The sequence below is a fragment of the Chlorella variabilis genome, assembly GCF_000147415.1.
Source record: "Chlorella variabilis unplaced genomic scaffold CHLNCscaffold_10, whole genome shotgun sequence".
Lineage (NCBI taxonomy): Eukaryota > Viridiplantae > Chlorophyta > Trebouxiophyceae > Chlorellales > Chlorellaceae > Chlorella > Chlorella variabilis.
In genome coordinates, this window is record NW_005435078.1 from 715,998 (window position 1) to 734,797 (window position 18,800).

The window sequence follows — 18,800 nt, forward strand, 5'->3', positions numbered from 1 at the left end:
CCTGCGGCGGCGGCAGCGGCAGCAAGCCGTGGACCGAAACGCCGTGCCGCCGAGTCCCGTGGCTGTGGCCGTGGGCTTCTGGCAGGAAACTACGGCCGCAGCTCGGCAGCACGGGGGCGTCGCAGCGTGCCGCCGCCGCCGCGCTGCCCCCCGGGCACGGCGGCGCCGGCAGCAAGCTTGGGCCCAAACGCCGTGCCGCCGAGTCCCGTGGCTGCGGCCGTAGACCGTGGGCCGGAAACTGCGGCCGCAGCTCGGCGGCACGCGGTTCTGTTCAAGTCGCCAAGCGTGCAGCAGCGCCGAACCACGCTTCCCGGCCTCGGCGCATGCCTTCAGGGGCCCCCTATCGCTGGGCACACCCCTCCAACACCGAACATGCGCCCGGGGGGGAGGGCGGCCCGGGCTGCCCAGGCCAAAGTGGGCCGCCCTCGAGCAAGAGGCGGCCGGTCTGTGTGCTGAATGAATGAATCCCATCAAACGGCCCAAACTCCCCGATCACGATGGGAAGCGTTTCCGAGGGGACCACGAACAGGCTCTGGAACTCGGACTGGGGGTTGTCTGCAGCCGTGGGGGATCCAGGCTGGCACGGGCGGAGCAGCGGCGGCGGTGAGCAGGCACGGCATGAGGGGGGTTGCCGGCCTGACGTGGCCACGCGCGTGCACAGGCTTTCAGCGGCCGGAGACGGGCGGCCACCCCAGCCGCAGCGCTCACAGGCATGAGTCTCGTAGACCACGTTGATACCCTGCCCCGCGGTGATGGGGTTGGTGAGATAGTAGGCAAGGGTGCGGCCTGGAGGGGAGAAGGAGGCGGTTGAGCGGCAGGCACGGTACGGCAGGCACGCGGCAGCTTGGGCGCCACGCAAAGCATGCTCAGCAGGCTGCGATGCAAGCCCACAGGCCCAGCCCATGCACCTTGCCATCTCACTGTGAAGCAGCAGCACCTGCACCGCACCACCATCGCCACCACCACACGCACACCGCGCCCGCGCTCACCCCAGGCCCGCGTGCCCTGCACCGTCACGATGTGTGGTGGCTGCCCCAGGGCTGCCTCCTGCTCGCGGATGGCGGCCACAGCAGAATTCATGGCCTGCCACACCTGACGGCCCTCAGCCAGGGGGAACGGGACAGGAACGGCGGCGCTCAGCGGGACTGAATGGCACACAAACTCAAGGCAGCGCTGCGCCCCGCCCTCGCCGACTGGCGGCCCGCTGCCTTCTCTCCATCATGTATACAGCACAAGCATATCGGAGGGGCAGGCGGCTGGCTTCCAGCAGGGCAGCATCGGGGCGAGCTTCTCTGCCCGTGCCTGCCCTGCCCTGCGGTACATGCGGTACATCTCCTGCAGTACCTCTGATGATGCAGTGCCCACCTGCGCATCCTGCCCGCCATTGAAGTTGTACTCTGGCTCGTTCACCACCCCAAACCACACGTGCGGGTGGTGCCCCACAGCCGACACCACCTGCTGCCAGCGCGCATTGGTGGTGGCGGTGGGCCAGCCCAGCGTGGTCTGGCCCCTGCGCAGGCCCAGCAGGAGGGGAGGCGCGCAGGCTCGGTTGCCTCCGCCCTGAGCTGATGCCTAATTGGAAAGCGGCGCGACAGCAGGCAGGCTGGCAGGGCGGGGTCGCTTGCCACCAGCGCACTGGGAGCGGCCAGGCTGTCAGGCTGTCAGGCACACGAACGTCGCAGCGCAGGCAGCACAGCCGGCCGCGCCCCTCACCAGGCCAGCTTGCTGGCCCATGCGCTGAGCAGCAGTTGGACGCGCGGGTAGGTGGCGCCTATGTACCCCAGCAGGGCGTCGATGTCTGCCAGGTAGGCAGCATCCAGGTTGCAGTTGGGGTAGCACCTGCATGGAGCGGGAGGGAGGCGTGGATGGCTGGGGGAGGTAGGGCACTGGGCGGGGGGAGGAGGCCGGGCGGCCAGGCAGGGAGATAGGCGTGGAGCCCTTGGCCGGCGTGCAGCAGGTAGGGGCCGCTGCCAGCTGCCGGCCTGGGCAGGCGTTGCCGGGCTGCCGCACCAGCCGCCCCCGCTGTCGCCCCACCCATTCCCTGCTTCTGCTTCCCGCACCGCTGGCGGCTCACATGGATGTGATGGCAAAGTCGATGCGGCGCCTCACTTCAGTCATGTTCTGCCGCCCCACGCAGGCCACGCAAGAACGCGCGTCGTGAGCGTTCACCCCACGCCCGGAGAAGCGTGTGCCGTCTGCCCAGTAGATGGCATTGCCGGCGGTGTAGAGGGAGCGGGGGTTCAGCGTGGAGGGCGGGCTGGGGGGTGGGGAGGGGTGCGGGGGCGGGGGCGATGGCGACGGCGGGCGGGGGCTCGGAGGAAATGGGCGGGGGTTCGGCGGCGGCGGGCGGGGCCGTGGCGGCGGGGACGGCGGACGCTTGGCCGCCTTGGCGGTGCACAGGGAGGCCATGGCCAGCAGGAGGAAGCCCAGCCTGGCAACTGGGCTTAGCCTGGGGGTCCTCATGGCGTCACAGGCGTGGAGGGGTGCTGTCCTGCGTCCGCTGCGGGGACGAGGCACGGCGGAGTACAAGAGAGGTACTGATGAAGGGAGGGCTGCAGGGCGCTCTGGGGCGGCGCCATCCAGCTCCCGGAGCAATAATAAGCTGCTGCGGCCGGTAAAGGCGCTGGCAAAGAGGCCAGGCAGCCGCCCACCGGCCGGGGGCAGTCTGCCCTCACGGCCATCCACTGTCGCACGGGTGCTGCGCACCAAAATGGGGCTCCCCAGCACGAACCATGCGTTTTGGGGCCCTCCACGAGCCCCGGAATGCAGGAATACTCACTGGACGGCAAACCTGTTGTGGCAGGGCACCGTGTACAGCGGGGCGAGTCCCCTAGAGTCCGAATTGCTGCTTCCCGATGTGGGCACAGTGGGGGAGTCAAGTGATCACCCATAAAGCGTGAATCCTTGCATCAACTTCTGAGGTGGCTCTGGTCACGTGGACTGGCCAGCTGTGACAGCAGAACAGCTCCCCTGCCACCCCAATTCCCAATTCCCAACCCACAAATTTTACTTTTTCGAACGATCGAATCAATCAAAGCGCGCCCGCGGATATTCAAACAGCCTGCAGATATTTTCATATCAGCAGACTGACTTTTCACCCACCTGTCACAGATTTTCCCTCGCCCGTTCGGTTTTTTGCCGACAGCTGGCTAGCAGCCAGACTATATAAGGAGCCTCGATGCCCTGACAAGATCATCTTTTCTCTCCCTTTGTGCTGGAGTGCCCCTGTGTAATAACAGGCGCCCGCCGCCCCAGCCCCGCCCGAAGGAGAAGGATCCTGCCGCTGCGACCAGCGCTCGGCAGTCACCCCAGCGCTCTCACGAGGCTCCCCGCTCTCACACAAAGACAAAACAGGCCGGCCGGAACCTTCTGGACCCGCGCCGCCTTTTTGCTGGCGCCGAATCGGGGAAAGTGCGTGGTTGCTGTGCCCTGCACGACCCCAAAGTAACCGTGTGAAGCGATCAGGACGCCCTCCGAGCTCTTCCGAGACAGCGCCGCCACCACATGCCTACCACCGCACCCTCAGCAGAAGCGCGGGCGCCCTGCCAACCCACGTTCAACATGCAGGTGGCTGTCTCAAAGTTCTCCGGTTCTGCAAAGGAGAATCCAGAGACCTTCATCCGCACGGTTGAGAGCGCGAAGGGCCTCTACAGCTGGAGCGACGCCCAGGCCATGGCGTTCGCCGGCCTCCATCTGAAAGGGAAGGCGCTGGACTGGTACAACATTCAGGAGCCCATGACTTGGCTCCGCTTCAAGAAAGTTTTGATTGGACGTTTTGGACTGGAGCCCAGCAGGATGCTGGCAGCCCTGACCAAGCGGGTGCAGGGAGAGAAGGAGAGTGTGCGTGACTACGCCGACGCGCTGTGCACCCTCGTGCGGCACTCCCAGGACCCCAATCTACAGTCCACCTTGTGGCACTTCTTCATGAGTGGTCTGAGAGAGGACGTGCAGAGCTTTGTGAAGACTCGCCGTCCTGAGACCTTTGAAGCAGCAGTGGCCGAAGGGGAGTATTTTGAGGACACGTTCCTTGGCGGAGTTGCTGCCGCCGTCAGCGGGCACCCGTCCGCGTGGGGCAAGGAGGCCCCCGCCACACCTATCCTTCCAACTGCCACACCTGCCAAGGTGCTACGTAACAGCACCAATGATCCAGTCGACTCAATCACCCGGAAGCTTGAGAAGTTGAGTTTGCTGGTCCACGACCTGCGCCTCTACCTGGCTGCTGACAGCCAGCCCGACGACCGCCCCGCCAACACCTGGGAGGCTACCGCGAGGCCCTCTGTGGCTCGGGCCTACCTGGCAGAGGATGCTGACGAGTGATGAGGGTGAGGCAGAGGTACAAGCGGCTGCAAGAGGTGGCGATGCTAGCGGCACTGAGCCATTCGCCGCCGCCGCTAAGTGCATTGCTGGTGAGGGCACCAGCTTCGTTTGGTGGGGGGAACCACAGCTGTGACAGCAGAACAGCTCCCCTGCCACCCCAATTCCCAATTCCCAACCCACAAATTTTACTTTTTCGAACGATCGAATCAATCAAAGCGCGCCCGCGGATATTCAAACAGCCTGCAGATATTTTCATATCAGCAGACTGACTTTTCACCCACCTGTCACAGATTTTCCCTCGCCCGTTCGGTTTTTTGCCGACAGCTGGCTAGCAGCCAGACTATATAAGGAGCCTCGATGCCCTGACAAGATCATCTTTTCTCTCCCTTTGTGCTGGAGTGCCCCTGTGTAATAACAGGCGCCCGCCGCCCCAGCCCCGCCCGAAGGAGAAGGATCCTGCCGCTGCGACCAGCGCTCGGCAGTCACCCCAGCGCTCTCACGAGGCTCCCCGCTCTCACACAAAGACAAAACAGGCCGGCCGGAACCTTCTGGACCCGCGCCGCCTTTTTGCACCACACCATGGCTTCCCTCTCCCTTCCTCTGCCCCTGCCGGGGACTCACTGTTGGAATGTTGTGTGGCCACCGCCTCCTGTTGCAACTTGACTGCAACATGCACGCCCTCCGCTGCTGTTGGCAGGGCGGGTGTGTGTCTGCCTTGGCGGTGGCGGGGCGGGCACGGCACCGGAAGACGGGTCTGGGGCAGCCCCTGCAGTGCCCCAGCTGGGCACTGCCTGCTCCTGACTCAAGCCTCTCAGAGAGAGGCCAGCCCGTCCTCTTCATCATTACATAAGCCCCGCCAGAGCGGCAGTTTCGGCTGCGTTGTGCGCGCGCCGAGCAGGAATGAACGGCGGCAGCGCGAACAGGGGAGGCGCTGCACTGCGTGCGGTGCCGGTGTCAGGCGTTGCAACCCCGGGCAGCAAAAAGGCGCTTGGAAGGGTGAGATCAGCTGTTGGCGGGTTGAGAGTCTCGGGGCCGGCTCTCTTCAGCATGAAGAAAGGCCAGGGCGCTATGGGCTAAGGTACAGAGGCCTTGCGGCGTGGCGGCAAAGGTGGCCAAAAAGCAGAGCAAGAAAGTCCCCAGTCTGTATCGGTCGGGCGTGACGGCCAGTCCCCACGCCAGCAAAATGGTGAAAGAAAAGGCGGGTGGGCGGGGCGTGAGGGGCGGGGCCGCATGGGGTGCATCTTTGGGCCGCGGCACGGTCCCTGGAAAGAAGGCAGGCAGGCAGGAGAGAGAGGCGGTGCGGTAGAGGCCAGGAGGGCGGGGCAGCGGCGGCGCTGCCGAGGGGCGCGGCCCCTTGGCGTGACCCCCGGCAGGCGCGCCGCCCCGCCGCGGAACACAGGCATTCATTCGTTGTCAAAGGAGGGGGAGGGGCAAGGGGTCGGGTTGGTACACAAGAGTGCTGAGGAGGGCAAGGGCGGCCGGGGCGGGCCTCAGTGCGCCGCCGCCGTGGCGGCGAGCGCGGCAGCAGGCGGCGCGGCCGCCGCGGGGCTGTGGTGCAAGGCCACGTGCGCTGCGTCGCCGTGGGCCGCTGGCTCCCCCACCGGCCGCTGCTGCTCGGGCGCCGCGGCCGCATGCGGCGGCGCCTGCGGCGCGGCGGCGGGCGTGCCGCCGGCCGCCGCCGCCGCCGCCGCCGCCGCCGGTCTCTGCAGCTCCGCCGACCGAATCTTGTCCATGAGGTATGTGAAGGAGGAGCCGCAGGTGGGCTGCCGCTTGAGCGCCAGCTGGCACACGTTGAGTATCTCCCAGGACCGGCTCAGCGCCGCCACCGCCAGCTGCTTGCTGCTGCTCTCCTCGCAGCCCGCCAGGTAGAGGCGGGAGAGGGAGAGGTAGGCCTTGCCCACCTGCGGGGCAGCGGGGAGGGGAGGGAGGGGGCAGGCAAGGGGCGCAGCGGGTTCAGGGCAGGGTTCAGGGCAGGGAAGCAAGACAGGAAGGCAGCTCCACCCACCCACCCCCCTCTGCACCACACACCCGCCGGCTCCGCAGCCGAGCAGCCACTCACGCCGAGCAGCGGCGGCGGCCGCCGCAGCAGCAGGCAGGCAGGCAGGCAGGCAGGCAGGCAGGCAGGCAGGCGGCAGCGCCAGACGGGCCCAGCCCGCAGCCCCCGCCTCCCCGCCGGCGTCCCCTGCCGGGCCTCACCTCTGGGTGGCTGGTGCCCAGCTCCTTCTCCAGCCGCATCACTTGAGCCTCCGCCTCCTTGAGCCGCGCAGGCTCCAGCTCGGCAGCCGTGGGCGGCGCGGCGGGCGGCCCCGCGGCGCCCTGCAGCAGCGGCGGCGGCGGCGGCGTGTGCAGGTCAGCAACCGTTCAAGGCCTGGGCGCGGCGCCGCATTTGCAGCCAGCCAGCAGCCAGCCAGCCAGCAGCCAGCCAGCAGGCAGCTGTGTGTGCCCCTCCCCCCCCCACACACACACCTGAGGCTCCACCTCGGGCAGCGGCAGGTTAAGGATGTTGACCTGCTCCTGCCCTCCCGCCTCCATGGCAGCCGCCAGCGCCGCCGCTGAGCCGGCGCGGCCGCCGCCGCCGCCGCCGCCGCCGGCCGCGGCCAGCGCCGCAAACGGCCGGCTGCTGCCGCGCACCGTGAGGTCCAGGCTGCCGCTGCCGCTGCTGCCGGCCGCGGCCAGCTCGGCGGCGGCGTCGGCCGCGGCGGCGTCGGCCTCGGCAAACGCGGCGGCCACCACGCCGCCGCCCTTGCGCTGCTGCTGCTTGGGCAGCGGGGGCAGGCCTGCCGCGGCGGCTGCAGGACCGTACATGTAGGGAGGGTAGTACCCGTAGGGAGGGTAGCCGTAGGGAGGGTACTGCAGCAGGGTAGAGGAGGAAAGCGCGGCAAGGTGTTCTGAGAGGGAGGCAACAAAAGGCAGGCGCGGGGCGGACAAGCAAGCAGCCTTGGCACCGCCTCGCCAGGCAACGGGCGGCTGCACACACACCTGCATGCCGCCGAACGGCGCGCCGCCCTCCGCGGGAGGGAAGCCGGGGAAGGCGTGACGCAGAGCTGCGGCCGCCGCCAGCTCAGCCTCGGGGGAGGGGCGCGAGGAGGGCGCGCCTGCCGCCGCCTCTGCCACCGCTGCCAGCATGGCGGCGGCATCGTCTTCATCCTCCTCCTCCTCCTCCTCCTCCTCCTCTGCCCGCGCCTGCACATCCGCTGCACTGCGCTCCGCCTGGCTCTGGCTCTGGCTGTGGCTGTGGCTGTGGATGGCGGAGCCGTCGCCCGCGGGCACCGCCGTCGCCTGCTCCGAGCCCTCGCCCGGAGGCGGCGCCGCCCCTGCCGCCGCCGCCGCCGCCACCGCCTGCTGGCCCTCGCTGCCGGCAGGCCGCTCCACATCCATGGGTGCGGCACTGGCTGCCTCGGGCGCCTGCATGGCAGGCTGCGACCCGCCGGGCGCCTCGACGGCGGCGGGCGTGGCCGCGCGCTTTGGCGCGGCCGCTGGGATCGGGGTGCCATCTGCCTCGTACTTCACATCGCCATCCTGCGCATCCTTGGACGAAGACCTGCAGGCGGGGGCGGGGCGGAGGAGGGGGCCGGGTGTGAGGGCCGCCCAGGGTGGCAGGGAGCACTGCAGGAAGCACAGCACAGCACAGGGCCACACTGGAGCCAGGCCCTGTGCCCGAGCTGCTGCCTGCTGGCCCAGGTCGCTAACATCGCCTCTGCTGTTGAGGCCACGCTCCGCCCGCTCACTTGTGCAGCTCCTCCGCCGCAGACAGCAGCTCCATGAGGCCGTCGGGGGAGTCGTCGCCGGCGGCGGCCGCGGCGGCGGCGGCGGCCGCGGCGGCCGCCGGCGGCGCCACGCCCGGCACGAGCGGCATGGGCAGCGCCATGCCCGGCATGCCCGGCATGCCTGGGAAGGGCATCATAGGCGGGTAGGGCGCGGAGATGGGCACGCCCTCGCTGTCCACCATGGGGGGCACGAGCGGCGGCATGCCTGCATCCAAGGGGCGGGCGCAACGCGCGGGGCAGCACCGGGGAGGCGGCGGGCTGAGAGGGGCGCCTTGAGGCAGCCGGAGCGGGGGAGCAGGGAGCGCGGCACGCAAGGCAGCAGGCATGGTGCACGCAGAGTGATGCAGCGCCCCGAGCGGGGAGAACGGGGGGCAAGCAGGGGCAGGCAGGGGCAGGCAGGGGAGGGGCAGGGGGCGCACCCGGCATGCCCACAAAGGCGCCAAAGGCGGCGCGCGCCCGCTTGGCCATCTCCTCAGCAAACTCGTCCTGCGGCAGGCGGTACGGCACGGACCTCGGCGGGCGGTACGGGAGGCCGCGCGGGGCGGGGCGAGCAGGCCCGGCTGCGGCAGCAGGCGTCCAGGCAGGAGCGGGGCAGGGAGGGCAGCGGCGAGGCGGCTGGGCAAGCAGCGCCGGCCCCGTGCAGGCCGGCCGGCCGGGCGGCCGGCAGACAGCTGCCAAGCTCAGCGCAGCGCAGCGCAGCGCGGCATGCACCTCCTCTCACCTGGAAGGCCACCCCCTGCTCGATCCACTCGCGCAGCCCAAACAGGCCCTCGTGGGGGCGGATGAAGATGGACTGCCCCTCCTTGCGCTTGATGTCGGTGTAGAGTGCGGAGGCCATGGTGGCCTCGGGCGTCTTGCCGGTGCACTTGATGAGGCCGCGCTTGAGCGCCACGCGAGCAATCTCGCCTGCGCGCGTGCGTGCGTGGGGAGGGGATGGGGGGGGGGCGAGCACGGGTGGCGCGAGCGGCGTGGAGGCGTGCGGGTTTGGGCGCGTGGAGCGACGAGGTGAGGCGCAGAGGCGGGGCACCGCCTGGCGGGCTGCCTGCTGCGCCGCCGGCCGCGCAGCCGCTGCCGCCTCTGCCTGCCCGGCGGCCGGCCTGCCGGCCCGGCCCGGCGGCATGGCTCGGCCGAGCAGCCCCGGCCGCGCCCCGCGGCGCTGCCGCCGCCCACCTGTGGACATGAGGCGCTTCTCCAGGCGCAGCACCTCCACCGCGGCCATCTTGAAGATGCCGCCGCCGCCCTCGCTGCGCGCGCCGCGCGTGCCGCCGCGGCTGCCCCGCGGCCGAGGCCCGCTCGTGAACTTGCCGTGCTCGTCGCGCCCCACCGAGCCCGAGCGGGCGCGGCCGGTGGAGCCGCCGCCCTGGGAGCCGTCCCTGCGGCAGGGCAGGACAGCGGCAGGGGGGCAAGGCCTTCAGGTCGACGGCGGCGCCGGGGGCGGCGCGGTGCATGCTGGGGCCATGCCGGCGCAGCGCGCGGCTGGGCCGATGCGGCCCGGTGCAGGCAGGGCAGGGCGAGGGCAGGCCACAGCAGGAGGCAAGCCAACGCAAGGCGCGGCGGGAGGGGCGCCTCACAGCGAGACGCGGGGGCTGTCATCTGAGTAGCCGTCCACCTCCTCCTCGTGGTCGCCCTCGTGGTGCTGGTGGTGCTGCTGCTGCTGCTGCTGCAGGTCCTGCTGGGAGGGCACGCCGCCGCTGCCGCGGGCGCCCGTGCTGCCGCGGCCTGCGCTGTCGCTGTGCGCGTGCGCCGCCTGCTCCGCGAGCAGGCTGAAGTCGGGGTCGGCGGCGTCCGAGGCGGGGCCGCCGCGCTCGCCGCCGGGCGACGGCTCCCCAGCGTCGTCCCTGAGGCCGGCCAGCGGGGCGGCCAGCGTGCCGTCGTCCCACACCTGCAGGCAGGGACGAGGGCAGGCGGGAGGGGTGTTGGGTTCGAGGCGAGGGAGGGAGCGAGGGGCTGGGTGGCCGCAGGCGGGTGCCATTCCAGGACGGTTGAATGGCGGCGGGCGGCCCAGCGGAAGCGCCCCACACCTTGGGCTTGACGGTGCGCCCGCTGCGGCTCTTCATTGCGCCGTCCACCTTGGGTCCAGGCACCACCGCCGCCAGGTGGGCGTCAGCGGCCGAGCGCTTGGGCATGCTGCAAGGCACAAGGGATGCGGCGGCATGTGGGCGGCGGCATGTGGGCACCATGTCGGCGCGTCCAGGCGGCAGCCGACCCTCCATCCATCCAGCAGCCTCGGGTGAGCGCGGGGGCCGTGCGCCTGAGCCCTCGTTTTCAAACTGACATCCCCCGCGGCCCTCCCCGGCCGCAGCTGAGGGCAGGCTGCGGCATACGGCTCCCAACGCACCTGCAAATGTCTTCGATCGCTGGCTATAAGGGTCTCGTGGGTTCAGAGCACCCGATGCAGCCTGCAAGCGGCCAGCATATTTTGTTAGACATGCCATCCAGCCATCCTCTCCACCCATGCCCACCCTCCGCTGCCGGAACCCATCCCGCGTTCCATTGTGATGCTTCAGCTGCTGCCGCGGGGCACGGGGGGCGCCCGACAGGCGAATGCGGTTCAAAAGGGCGCAGCGCCCCGGGGCCCCAGCTGCGGGCCTGTACCAAGCCCAGCAACTCACAGGGGCCTGGGCAAAGGAGGGGCGGGCCGCTCAGCAGCACGAGGGCGCGTAAATCGCTACCGACATGCAGGGGTGGGTGGGAATGGGTGTGCAGCCGCTGGGGTGCGGGTGGGCAGGCACAGGGGCGAGAAAAGGCTGCCAGCAAATGTGGGTGGGCGGCCCCGAGCGCAGCGGTGAGGGAAAGCAGGCGACGACAGACACGCGGCGGGCCGAGTTGGCAGGTGGTTGAGGGGGCGCGGACCCTTCGACAGCCCAAAATACTATGCACAGAGATCTCGGAGCGGCGGGGAGGCCCAGGCAGCCCCAGGGCTGACTTCAGGTTCAACCATGCGGGCGGCATGTTGTGGGAGTCTGTGCAGCACCCAAGGGAGCCTCAGGGACTAGAAAAGCAGGAAGCACGGCCAGCAGCCGCCCACGTGAACAAGGAAGCCGAGTGCAGCAGGTGCCGCTTTGCGCAGGCCGGTTTTCGCAGCCGCGCTTCACTGCTGCCAGCCACAGCTACTGAGCCTATACACACCCAGGAAGTGTGTTGGCGAAAGCGCTAGCACAAGAGAAGGACCAGACACGGGCTGGCTGCCCAGCTAAGCGTTGAAGCCGAAAACAGCCTCTACGCAGCGCCCGCGCGCGGGTAGCGGCCACGCGCAGGGGCAGGTTTCGAGAAAAGAGCCCAGGGCGAACTGCAAAAGTGTTCTGAAGTTGGATGGTGCCGGCAAATGTGCACTCCCCTGAGCTGCTGAGAACAACAGAGGCTGTGTGGTTGCCTGCGGCCCGCCACGGTGCGTGTGCGGCCCTTGGTGGCGGGGACCGCTGGGAACCACACCGCCTCCGCTGGCCAGCCGCTCTGCCATCGAACGCACCATTCTAAAGCTCGTGGAATGCCTAGCCGGGCTCCCGCATCAACCAGCATGTCGCATCGCAGACATGCGTGGGGATGCGACATCCCCAGCGAGCAGCTCTTACGCAAGCCTGGCCCTCCCGCAGCAGCACTGCACTCACCACGGGGAGCGCCGCGAGGCGCGGGGACCGCCTCCTGCACGCCTCCGACAACCGCAGCCTTAATGCCTGTGTCGTGGAGCTCCCGGCAGCGGCGGAGATGGTGGGTGTAGGCCTTGATCATTAAAGGATAAGGACAGAGCAATCACACAGGGTTGCGCGAGCCCACAGGCTGTGCCTTCAAGGCAGACGCTTGGCTTCCCGATGATCCCTGGCACAGCCAACGCGCCAGAGCCTTCAAAATGTAGTGATTGGATTGCATACCACCCTGAGGCAGCGTGCTGCCGCTGCCTGGGCCGGCAGCCGCCAACCCAAAATGGCGGGAAAAGCAGTCGGCGCCCGCTTGCCCTAACGCCGCCGCCGCCGCCGCAGGCAGCAACTCATCCAAGTAGCTGCCACACATCCCTGCCCTCTCACAAAGCGACAATGCCAGCTTACAGTGGGGTCTGCTATTCACAGGGGTAAAAAGGGCAAGCCGCCCGCGGCTGGCGGGAAGGCTCCTCAAAAGAGGCACACGGTGCGCAGCAGGAACACTGGAAGAACGGCAGCGGGGGGTGCATGAGGTTGTGGGGGCGCAGCGCGCACCGCTGGCCCACGAGGGGCGCAGCGGGCACTCCGGCGTAGCCTACTTGTTGCTAAGGCTAAAGGGGAGGGGAGGGTCTTCAGGATGCGGAGCATGGACAGGTGAGGCCTAAGCTGAAGAAAAGGGAAGAAGTGAGCCGGGAAGGACTGCTATCGGGGGGAATGAAAGGGGGACATCAAAGGAATCAGGGAGGGGGAGGGGCATGCTGCGCAGGTGCTCGCTGCCGCGGCTGCCTGGGAAGGGGGGCCAGCGGCGGAGGGCACGCCTATCATGGGCAAACGTGTGGGGGCAGGTACACACAGGGACGGCGGGGAGGGGGCGTGCCAACACACTCGCACGCGGGACAGGGGAGGGGCGGGTGAGGACTGGGGCGCTGTACTCTCGCTAGCACACAGGGTGGCGTTTGTTGTGGGCAACAGCGCCTCGGGCAAAGGGCAGGGGGGCCACAGAGCCGGCGGCAAGCTACAAGCACTACTAGCGTGGGTCCACTGGCCGCAAAGAAAACCTTGGGGAAAAAGTGTGCGGCCGGCCCGGCCTCCGGGCCAGGGCTGCACAGCGGATGGGCCACGCCCACCAGACGGGCAGGCGCAGGCATAGCACGGGGGCTGTCGATTGCAGTGGAAAGACCAAGTTCAGTATTTGCGCTGTTTCTTTTCGCGGGAGGCGGCCGGCCTGGCGCGGGCTGCGGCACACGCCTCCCGTAGCATACATGTGCATTTTGGGGTGGTGGGGTGCTCCTGTGTGGAGCGCCACCTGCGCCCGCCGCGCGCCGCTCACTTGGACGTGCCCAGCAGCTGGGTGAGGGAGGAGCGGGGTGTGGCGCGCGGGTCGGGTCGCGCCGCCGGCACCGCCACCGCGCCAGCGGCGGAGTCTGCTGCCCCAGCCAGCAGCTGGTCCTTCACAGGGTCCAGCACCTCGCCTGCGGGGGCACACAGGGGGCGGGGCAGGTGGACAGGCAGGCGTGGGGGGTGAGCTAGGCGGGGGTGGGCCGTGGGGCGCGACAGCGGCGAGGCAGGCTGGCCAGCCAAGAAGCCACAGCCCCAGGAGGGCGCCTGCCAGGCCAGCCAGCGCTGCAAGCTGCTGCCAGGGCGCTGCTGTGCTTGCTGCCGGCCGCTGCAGCACCTCTTCCCAGCGTGCTCTCCACAAACACACATACCCAGCGCCAGCCAGCACCCAGCGCCGCTGCGCCTGCTCAGCCAGCCAGGGGCCGGCCGGCTGGGCCGGGCCGGGCGGGGCCAGGCAGGCGGGCGGCAGCCACACCCACCTATGACGGGCGGGTGCTGCACCTCGATGAAGCCCGTGCTGCGCAGGATGGCGTTGCGCGCCAGCAGCTTCTCGCGCTTGGCGGAGGCCGAGGGCGACAGCCCCAGCTCCGCGCCGGGCGCCGGGATCAGCCCCCCAAACTCCGCCGACTCCTGCCGGTGCAGCATGTGGGGCGGCACAAAGGTGGCGGCGGCGGCGCGCTGGCCGCGCGGCGCGCCCTCCCCCGCCTCCAGCAGGTCTGTGGAGGAGCTGCGCCGCTGCATCATGGGGATGCTGATGGGCATGGAGGTGCCCTGCAGGCGAGGCGGGGCAGGCGGGCAGGCACAGGCAGGCACGGGTGGGTCAGGCACGGCGTGGCAAGCCCAGCAGCACAGCAGAAAGCAACGGCTGGTGTTTGGCGGTGACTGCGGCGACGCCAGAGGCCCCGCATGCAACCGCAGGAAGCCGGCGGGGCAGTCGTGGGCAGGCCTTGCGCCGGCGGGGCAACCGCCGGAAGCTGGCAGCCGCCAGGTGCTGCGCCAGCAGGCAGCTGTGCACGCCAGGTGGCGCGGCCGCCCACTAGCTGCTGCCCGACCATCCAGCTATGCATAGCTGTGCAGGGCAGTGCAGACACGCCGCAGCAGGCGGCAGGCAGTCAAGCAGGCGGCGGGCCAGCTCCTTCAATCAAGCAGCGCACCAGGTTGCACGTCTGCTTGTTGGTCACCGGCGCCACCTTGCGTCGCCCCGCCACCATGGGAGCCGTGCTGCGCACTGGCATCGAGGTCGCCAGGTCCCCTTCCGACCCAAACAGCCGCTTGCCCTTGAAGCTGACGCCGCCAAACGACTTGAGGCTGCCCACCTGGCTGGAGTGGGACGTGCCCAGCGCTGCAGCGATGGCAAGGGAGGGGCGGGGATGGCCACAACGTCAGGCAGGTGAAGTCATCGCTGCAGCGCGCTGGGCAGCGCCTCTTCGCCGCAAGTGGCCTTGCTGCTGCCAGCAGCAGCCAGCAGCAGGCTGGCCATGCTGCCGGAGGCGCACGGCTCTGCCCGGAAGCATATCGCAGGCTGCGGCGCAAGCGCGGTTGGTTGGCCCTGCACCCACCTTGGTCCTGCACCGGCGCCGCGTTTTCTAGGCTGGACTGCAGCGATTCTATCCTGCTCGCCAGCTCCTCCTCCACCGCATCCTCCGCATCTGCATGCCAGGCCGGGAGCGAAGAGCTTCAAATGCGCCGTTCAAACCAAACGAGGCCTTCCACACGGCGGCAAAAACGCAACGGGTCAGGGAGGCCATGTGCCCGACGGCCTGCACGGAACCCTGGCCCAGGCTCTGCTGCCCACCTGAGCTGCTGCAATCTGACTCCAGCTCCAGCACGATTCCGTCGTCGTCGGAATCGGACTCGCCGGCTTGGTTCGGGTGTGCTCCTGCCGCTCCACCCAGCGCGTGCAGCTGCGACGACGGCGGTCCGCCGGCCGGCCTCATGTCCTCCTCCTCGTCGAACAGCTCGCTCTCCTCCAGCTCCAGGGGCCGGTCTTCAAGCTGCATTGCTCTTCCCGCAAGGCCTCGCCCGCCTACTACTGCAGGTGCTGCGCGCTAGTGCGGGGCTTGCCGCTGCCCGGGGAGCCCGGCACGTTGGCCTCGTGAAAACTGGGGCAGTGGGGCTGCAAACAGAGAGCCGCCGGCGGTTTGGCCTAGGTCAGGGTGGGAACTCGCTGCAAGCTGCCGCTGGGCGCGGAGTGATCCGGGGAGGTGGGACAGCAGGCAATGCGCTGGCAACGGGACCTGCCCAGCCGCTGCCGGCGCGTGCCGGTCGCAGACTTGGAGCCAAGCCGCCCAACGCCCTCAGCGGATCGCCCCAGCGCCTCACAGGCGCTGCAGGGACCCATATGCAGTCATGTGGGCCCTCAGGCGGCCCAGCGGTGCACCACACTCCCACCTCGAATCAGCTGCGTGGTCTTAGAGCGACAGAGACTAGGCTGGTTTGCGCTGCCGCGAGCTAGCTAGGGAGAGGGTGAGAAGAGAAATCAATGGGTGCGGCATGGGCAGCGGGAATGCAATGCCAACTGGCCCCTGCTGAGCTGGGGCTAGCAGGATGATGCCAGGGCCAACCCTCCTCCCTGCGCGCCATGGCCCGGGTTGGACGAGCTCAGAGACGCCTGGGGCTCCTCTTGTAAGCCACCGCTGTTGGTACTGGGCACCTGGCAGCAGCTTCCCGCCCCCGCCTACGGCCGCCGCCCGAGAGCTGACGTCGTTGGCCGCAGCCAACCAGGAGGGGGATTTACAAACACAACGAGTGGCATACAGATGGCATGAAGCCATCGGGTAAACAGTAGGGTAAAGGCAGCGTGCTACACACGAGGACATGGGGAAGGCCTGGGCAGGCCCACACACCGCAGCAGCCGCATGCACGCTCTACCACCAGGCTGGTCAAGCTACTGGCCGGCACCAATCAATCGGCTTTGTCTTCCTTCTCTTCCTTCTCAGGCGCGCCGCCAGCAGGCACCACATCGCCAGCTGCCGCCGGCTCCGGCTGCTCCTGCGCGGGCGAGATCTCGCCGCCCTCGTCCGCCACCGCCGCACGCGGCTCCCCGCCGCCGCCAGCCGCCGCCGCCGGCACGGCCGCCGCCCGTGGCGCCGCCGCCGACGCCGGCCCCGCCACGTCTATGCTGACCTGCCCGACGCTGGCATACTCCGCCCGTGGCGCCGACGCCGACGCCGGCCCCGCCACGTCTATGCTGACCTGCCCGACGCTGGCATACTCCACCTGTGTCTGCATCTGCGTCTGCAGCTCTGCCTGCCCCTCCACAGAGTCATAGTACTCGTTCAGCACCTGCAGGCAGCGAGGCTGAATGCTGAGACTGGACAGAGGTGGAAAGCGCGCGGTGGGAGCACGCAGACGAGGTAGCCACAGGCGGGAGCCGCTGGAGCTGCTGCATGCCACCCCTGAGACCTCATCAGAGCCCACTCAGGTCCCCCAGACGCCCAGCAGGTCCCCAATCCCAGCCCACGCCTGTCTGAGACCCCGCGCCGGCCCGCTCCCACCCTGCCCGCCCCCACCTTGTCCAACACAGCATACAGCTCCTGCATCGGCTCCGGCGGCTCCGTGGCGCCATCCAGGATGGACTGGGGCGAGGCGTTGCCGCCGTAGAAGCCCCGGTTCATGGCGGGGTCAGTAGCATAGTTGAGACCTGCAGGGAGGGGGGGGGCAGCTGCTGGGTGTGGGCGTACGCGGGTATTGGGACTGATGTCGCTGGCGTGCAAGCGTGGTGTGCACTGGGCTGGGGGGGTGCAAGCAGGGGGAGGGCTTGCGCCCCGTGCCCCCCTTGCCCCGGCGGCCATCTCCCACTCGCCGGCTCGCCCTGCCACCCGCACACCAACCCGTCATCGACACATCCAGGATGACTCCTTTGGTGATGGAGTAGGTGAAGGTCTTGTCGCTCACCCTCATGTTGCTCATGTTGGCGGCGGTCGCGGGCAGGTGCGCGCCCACCGCGCCGCCCGCCGCGCCTGCGCGCAGCGCAGCGCGCACGCGGGGAGACGAGGCGAGGGCCGGCGTGGGCGCGGCGAGGAGCAGCGCGGCGAAGCCCAGGCGAGCGTGGCACAGCATGGCACAGCGCGCCACAGTGGAGCGAGGAAGGCAGCACGCTCCCACCCGTGAGGTCTGTGTCCACTGCCCACTGGCTCTTGGTGAAGGACTGTACCGCCTCGGGGGTGTCCAGTACAATGATGGAGTCTGAGCAGGGCAAGGGGTGGGCCGGTTGAGAGTGTGGGGATGTGGGGTTGTGAGGGTGGGCAGGGTGAAGGGGACATAGGGACAGGCAGAGCTAAACCGTGGCGGCGACGGCCATACCAGCAGGAGCAGGGGGCTGCGTGAGGGGCGGGGCGCCGGGCGAACGAGAGGAGTGCACGTCGTGGCGCCCACCGCAGCTGCCGCAGGCAGCGGCGGGTGCAGCAGCGGGCAGCGGCCGCAGGCAGCAGCGGGCGCAGCAGCGGGCGCAGCAGCGCGGCCCCACCTATCTCTGTGTACCCCAGCGTCAGGCCCAGCCCCGCGGCGGTGACTGTGAGGAAGAGCGGGGCGGACCAAGTCCAGGTGGGGCGCCCCTGGCGCTCGCCTGCAGACGCAGGGGAGCCGGTTGGGAGAGTGTGGTGGCCAGAAATGCGCACACCTACACACACACACACACACACACGTGTCACACACACGTGTCACACACAGGCCGCACCGGTGTATATCTTTCGGATCACAAAGCCGTGGCCCGCCTCGAAGCTGATGCCGGCGCCCAGCTTCCGCACAAACGTGAACGCCAGGCCGTTGCAGTAGTGCAGCTCGCTGCAGGAGCGGGACAGTCAGGCGGTACCATCAGGTGGCACCGCCAGGGCCGGAGGCTCCCCCATCATGCATGTGCGCACTTTAGCATTGTCTACACCACACAAATAGGAGGAGGCAGCACTCGAGTCCCGTGGCATGTGCCTAGGCGCTCACGCCACACACACACACACCTGCGCGGCATGGGCTCCGTGCCGCGCGGCAGGCTCTCCCGCAGCTCCTCCTTGTGGCTGGTCAGCTTCTGCACGATGATGGTGGCCCGCGAGGCATCGTCCTCCAGCTCATGCCACTTGTTCATCTGCTGCATGGCGCCGGCGGATGAGTTGCTCGCAGGCCTGCACGGCCTGTGTGCCTGCAAATCGCACTGACGATGTGCGCATAAGTTGCTGGGCTTTGGGAAGGCGCATTCTGCAGCGCTGCTGACATGGTATGGAGTCTGCTCAAGGCAGGAGGCAGGCAGGGCTGCTGCGTGCACGCTGCTGGCCGGCGTGCCACGAGCGGGCGGGTGGGAGCGCCGCCGGCACCGGGGCGCCGTCGGAACTAGTTGGCGGTGGCCATGTGCAGCAGCGCATGCTGCCGATCGCAGAGACACCCCACCCACGCACCTGGGGCCCGTGTGCGAAGCCGCACGAAGGGGTTTGGCCTCAGCGGGGCTTCCCCCTTGCTGTGCTCCACCTGGGATGCTCTGAATTGCGACAGGGGCGATGTTTAATCCCAAGAGAAGCACCACAACCTGTGTTCCATGAATCACAGGTGTCGCACCACTGCCCCTTCCACCCAGGCCCCAGTAAGGCCCAGGTGGCCAGATGCATGAATGCCCGCTTGCGGCTCTCATACCCCACCCCCCAGCACTCACAATGGGTTCATTCGACGCCCTGTGTGGCGCCCAAGGGGCTCACACAAGCAATTGGCAATTGCGGAGCCCTGTGCTCGCCTCTTCCACATCCCTCCCGCCCTCTCC

General features: G+C 69.1%; 3 protein-coding genes across 3 annotated transcripts; all 3 read right to left on the bottom strand.

Annotated features, from left to right (window-relative positions):
* Positions 1-89: 89 nt before the first annotated feature.
* Positions 90-2,463, bottom strand: CHLNCDRAFT_133891 (hypothetical protein; the record flags this gene model as incomplete). The annotated part of the gene is made up of 7 exons (XM_005847708.1): positions 90-211; positions 709-786; positions 990-1,101; positions 1,366-1,510; positions 1,714-1,839; positions 2,075-2,257; positions 2,369-2,463. 7 exons carry the CDS (start codon positions 2,461-2,463, stop codon positions 90-92), a joined length of 861 nt encoding a protein of 286 aa, XP_005847770.1.
* A 3,344-nt stretch (positions 2,464-5,807) lies between these two features.
* Positions 5,808-10,210, bottom strand: CHLNCDRAFT_133893 (hypothetical protein; the record flags this gene model as incomplete). Its single annotated transcript, XM_005847709.1, has 10 exons — positions 5,808-6,218; positions 6,514-6,633; positions 6,784-7,167; positions 7,297-7,858; positions 8,046-8,289; positions 8,504-8,570; positions 8,806-8,990; positions 9,255-9,457; positions 9,656-9,966; positions 10,106-10,210. The coding sequence occupies 10 exons, from the start codon at positions 10,208-10,210 to the stop codon at positions 5,808-5,810; spliced, it is 2,592 nt and encodes an 863-aa protein (XP_005847771.1).
* A 5,751-nt stretch (positions 10,211-15,961) lies between these two features.
* CHLNCDRAFT_133895 (hypothetical protein) lies at positions 15,962-18,146 on the bottom strand (the record flags this gene model as incomplete). Its single annotated transcript, XM_005847710.1, has 7 exons — positions 15,962-16,342; positions 16,570-16,700; positions 16,891-17,019; positions 17,165-17,245; positions 17,526-17,624; positions 17,736-17,842; positions 18,013-18,146. The coding sequence occupies 7 exons, from the start codon at positions 18,144-18,146 to the stop codon at positions 15,962-15,964; spliced, it is 1,062 nt and encodes a 353-aa protein (XP_005847772.1).
* Positions 18,147-18,800: the final 654 nt, after the last annotated feature.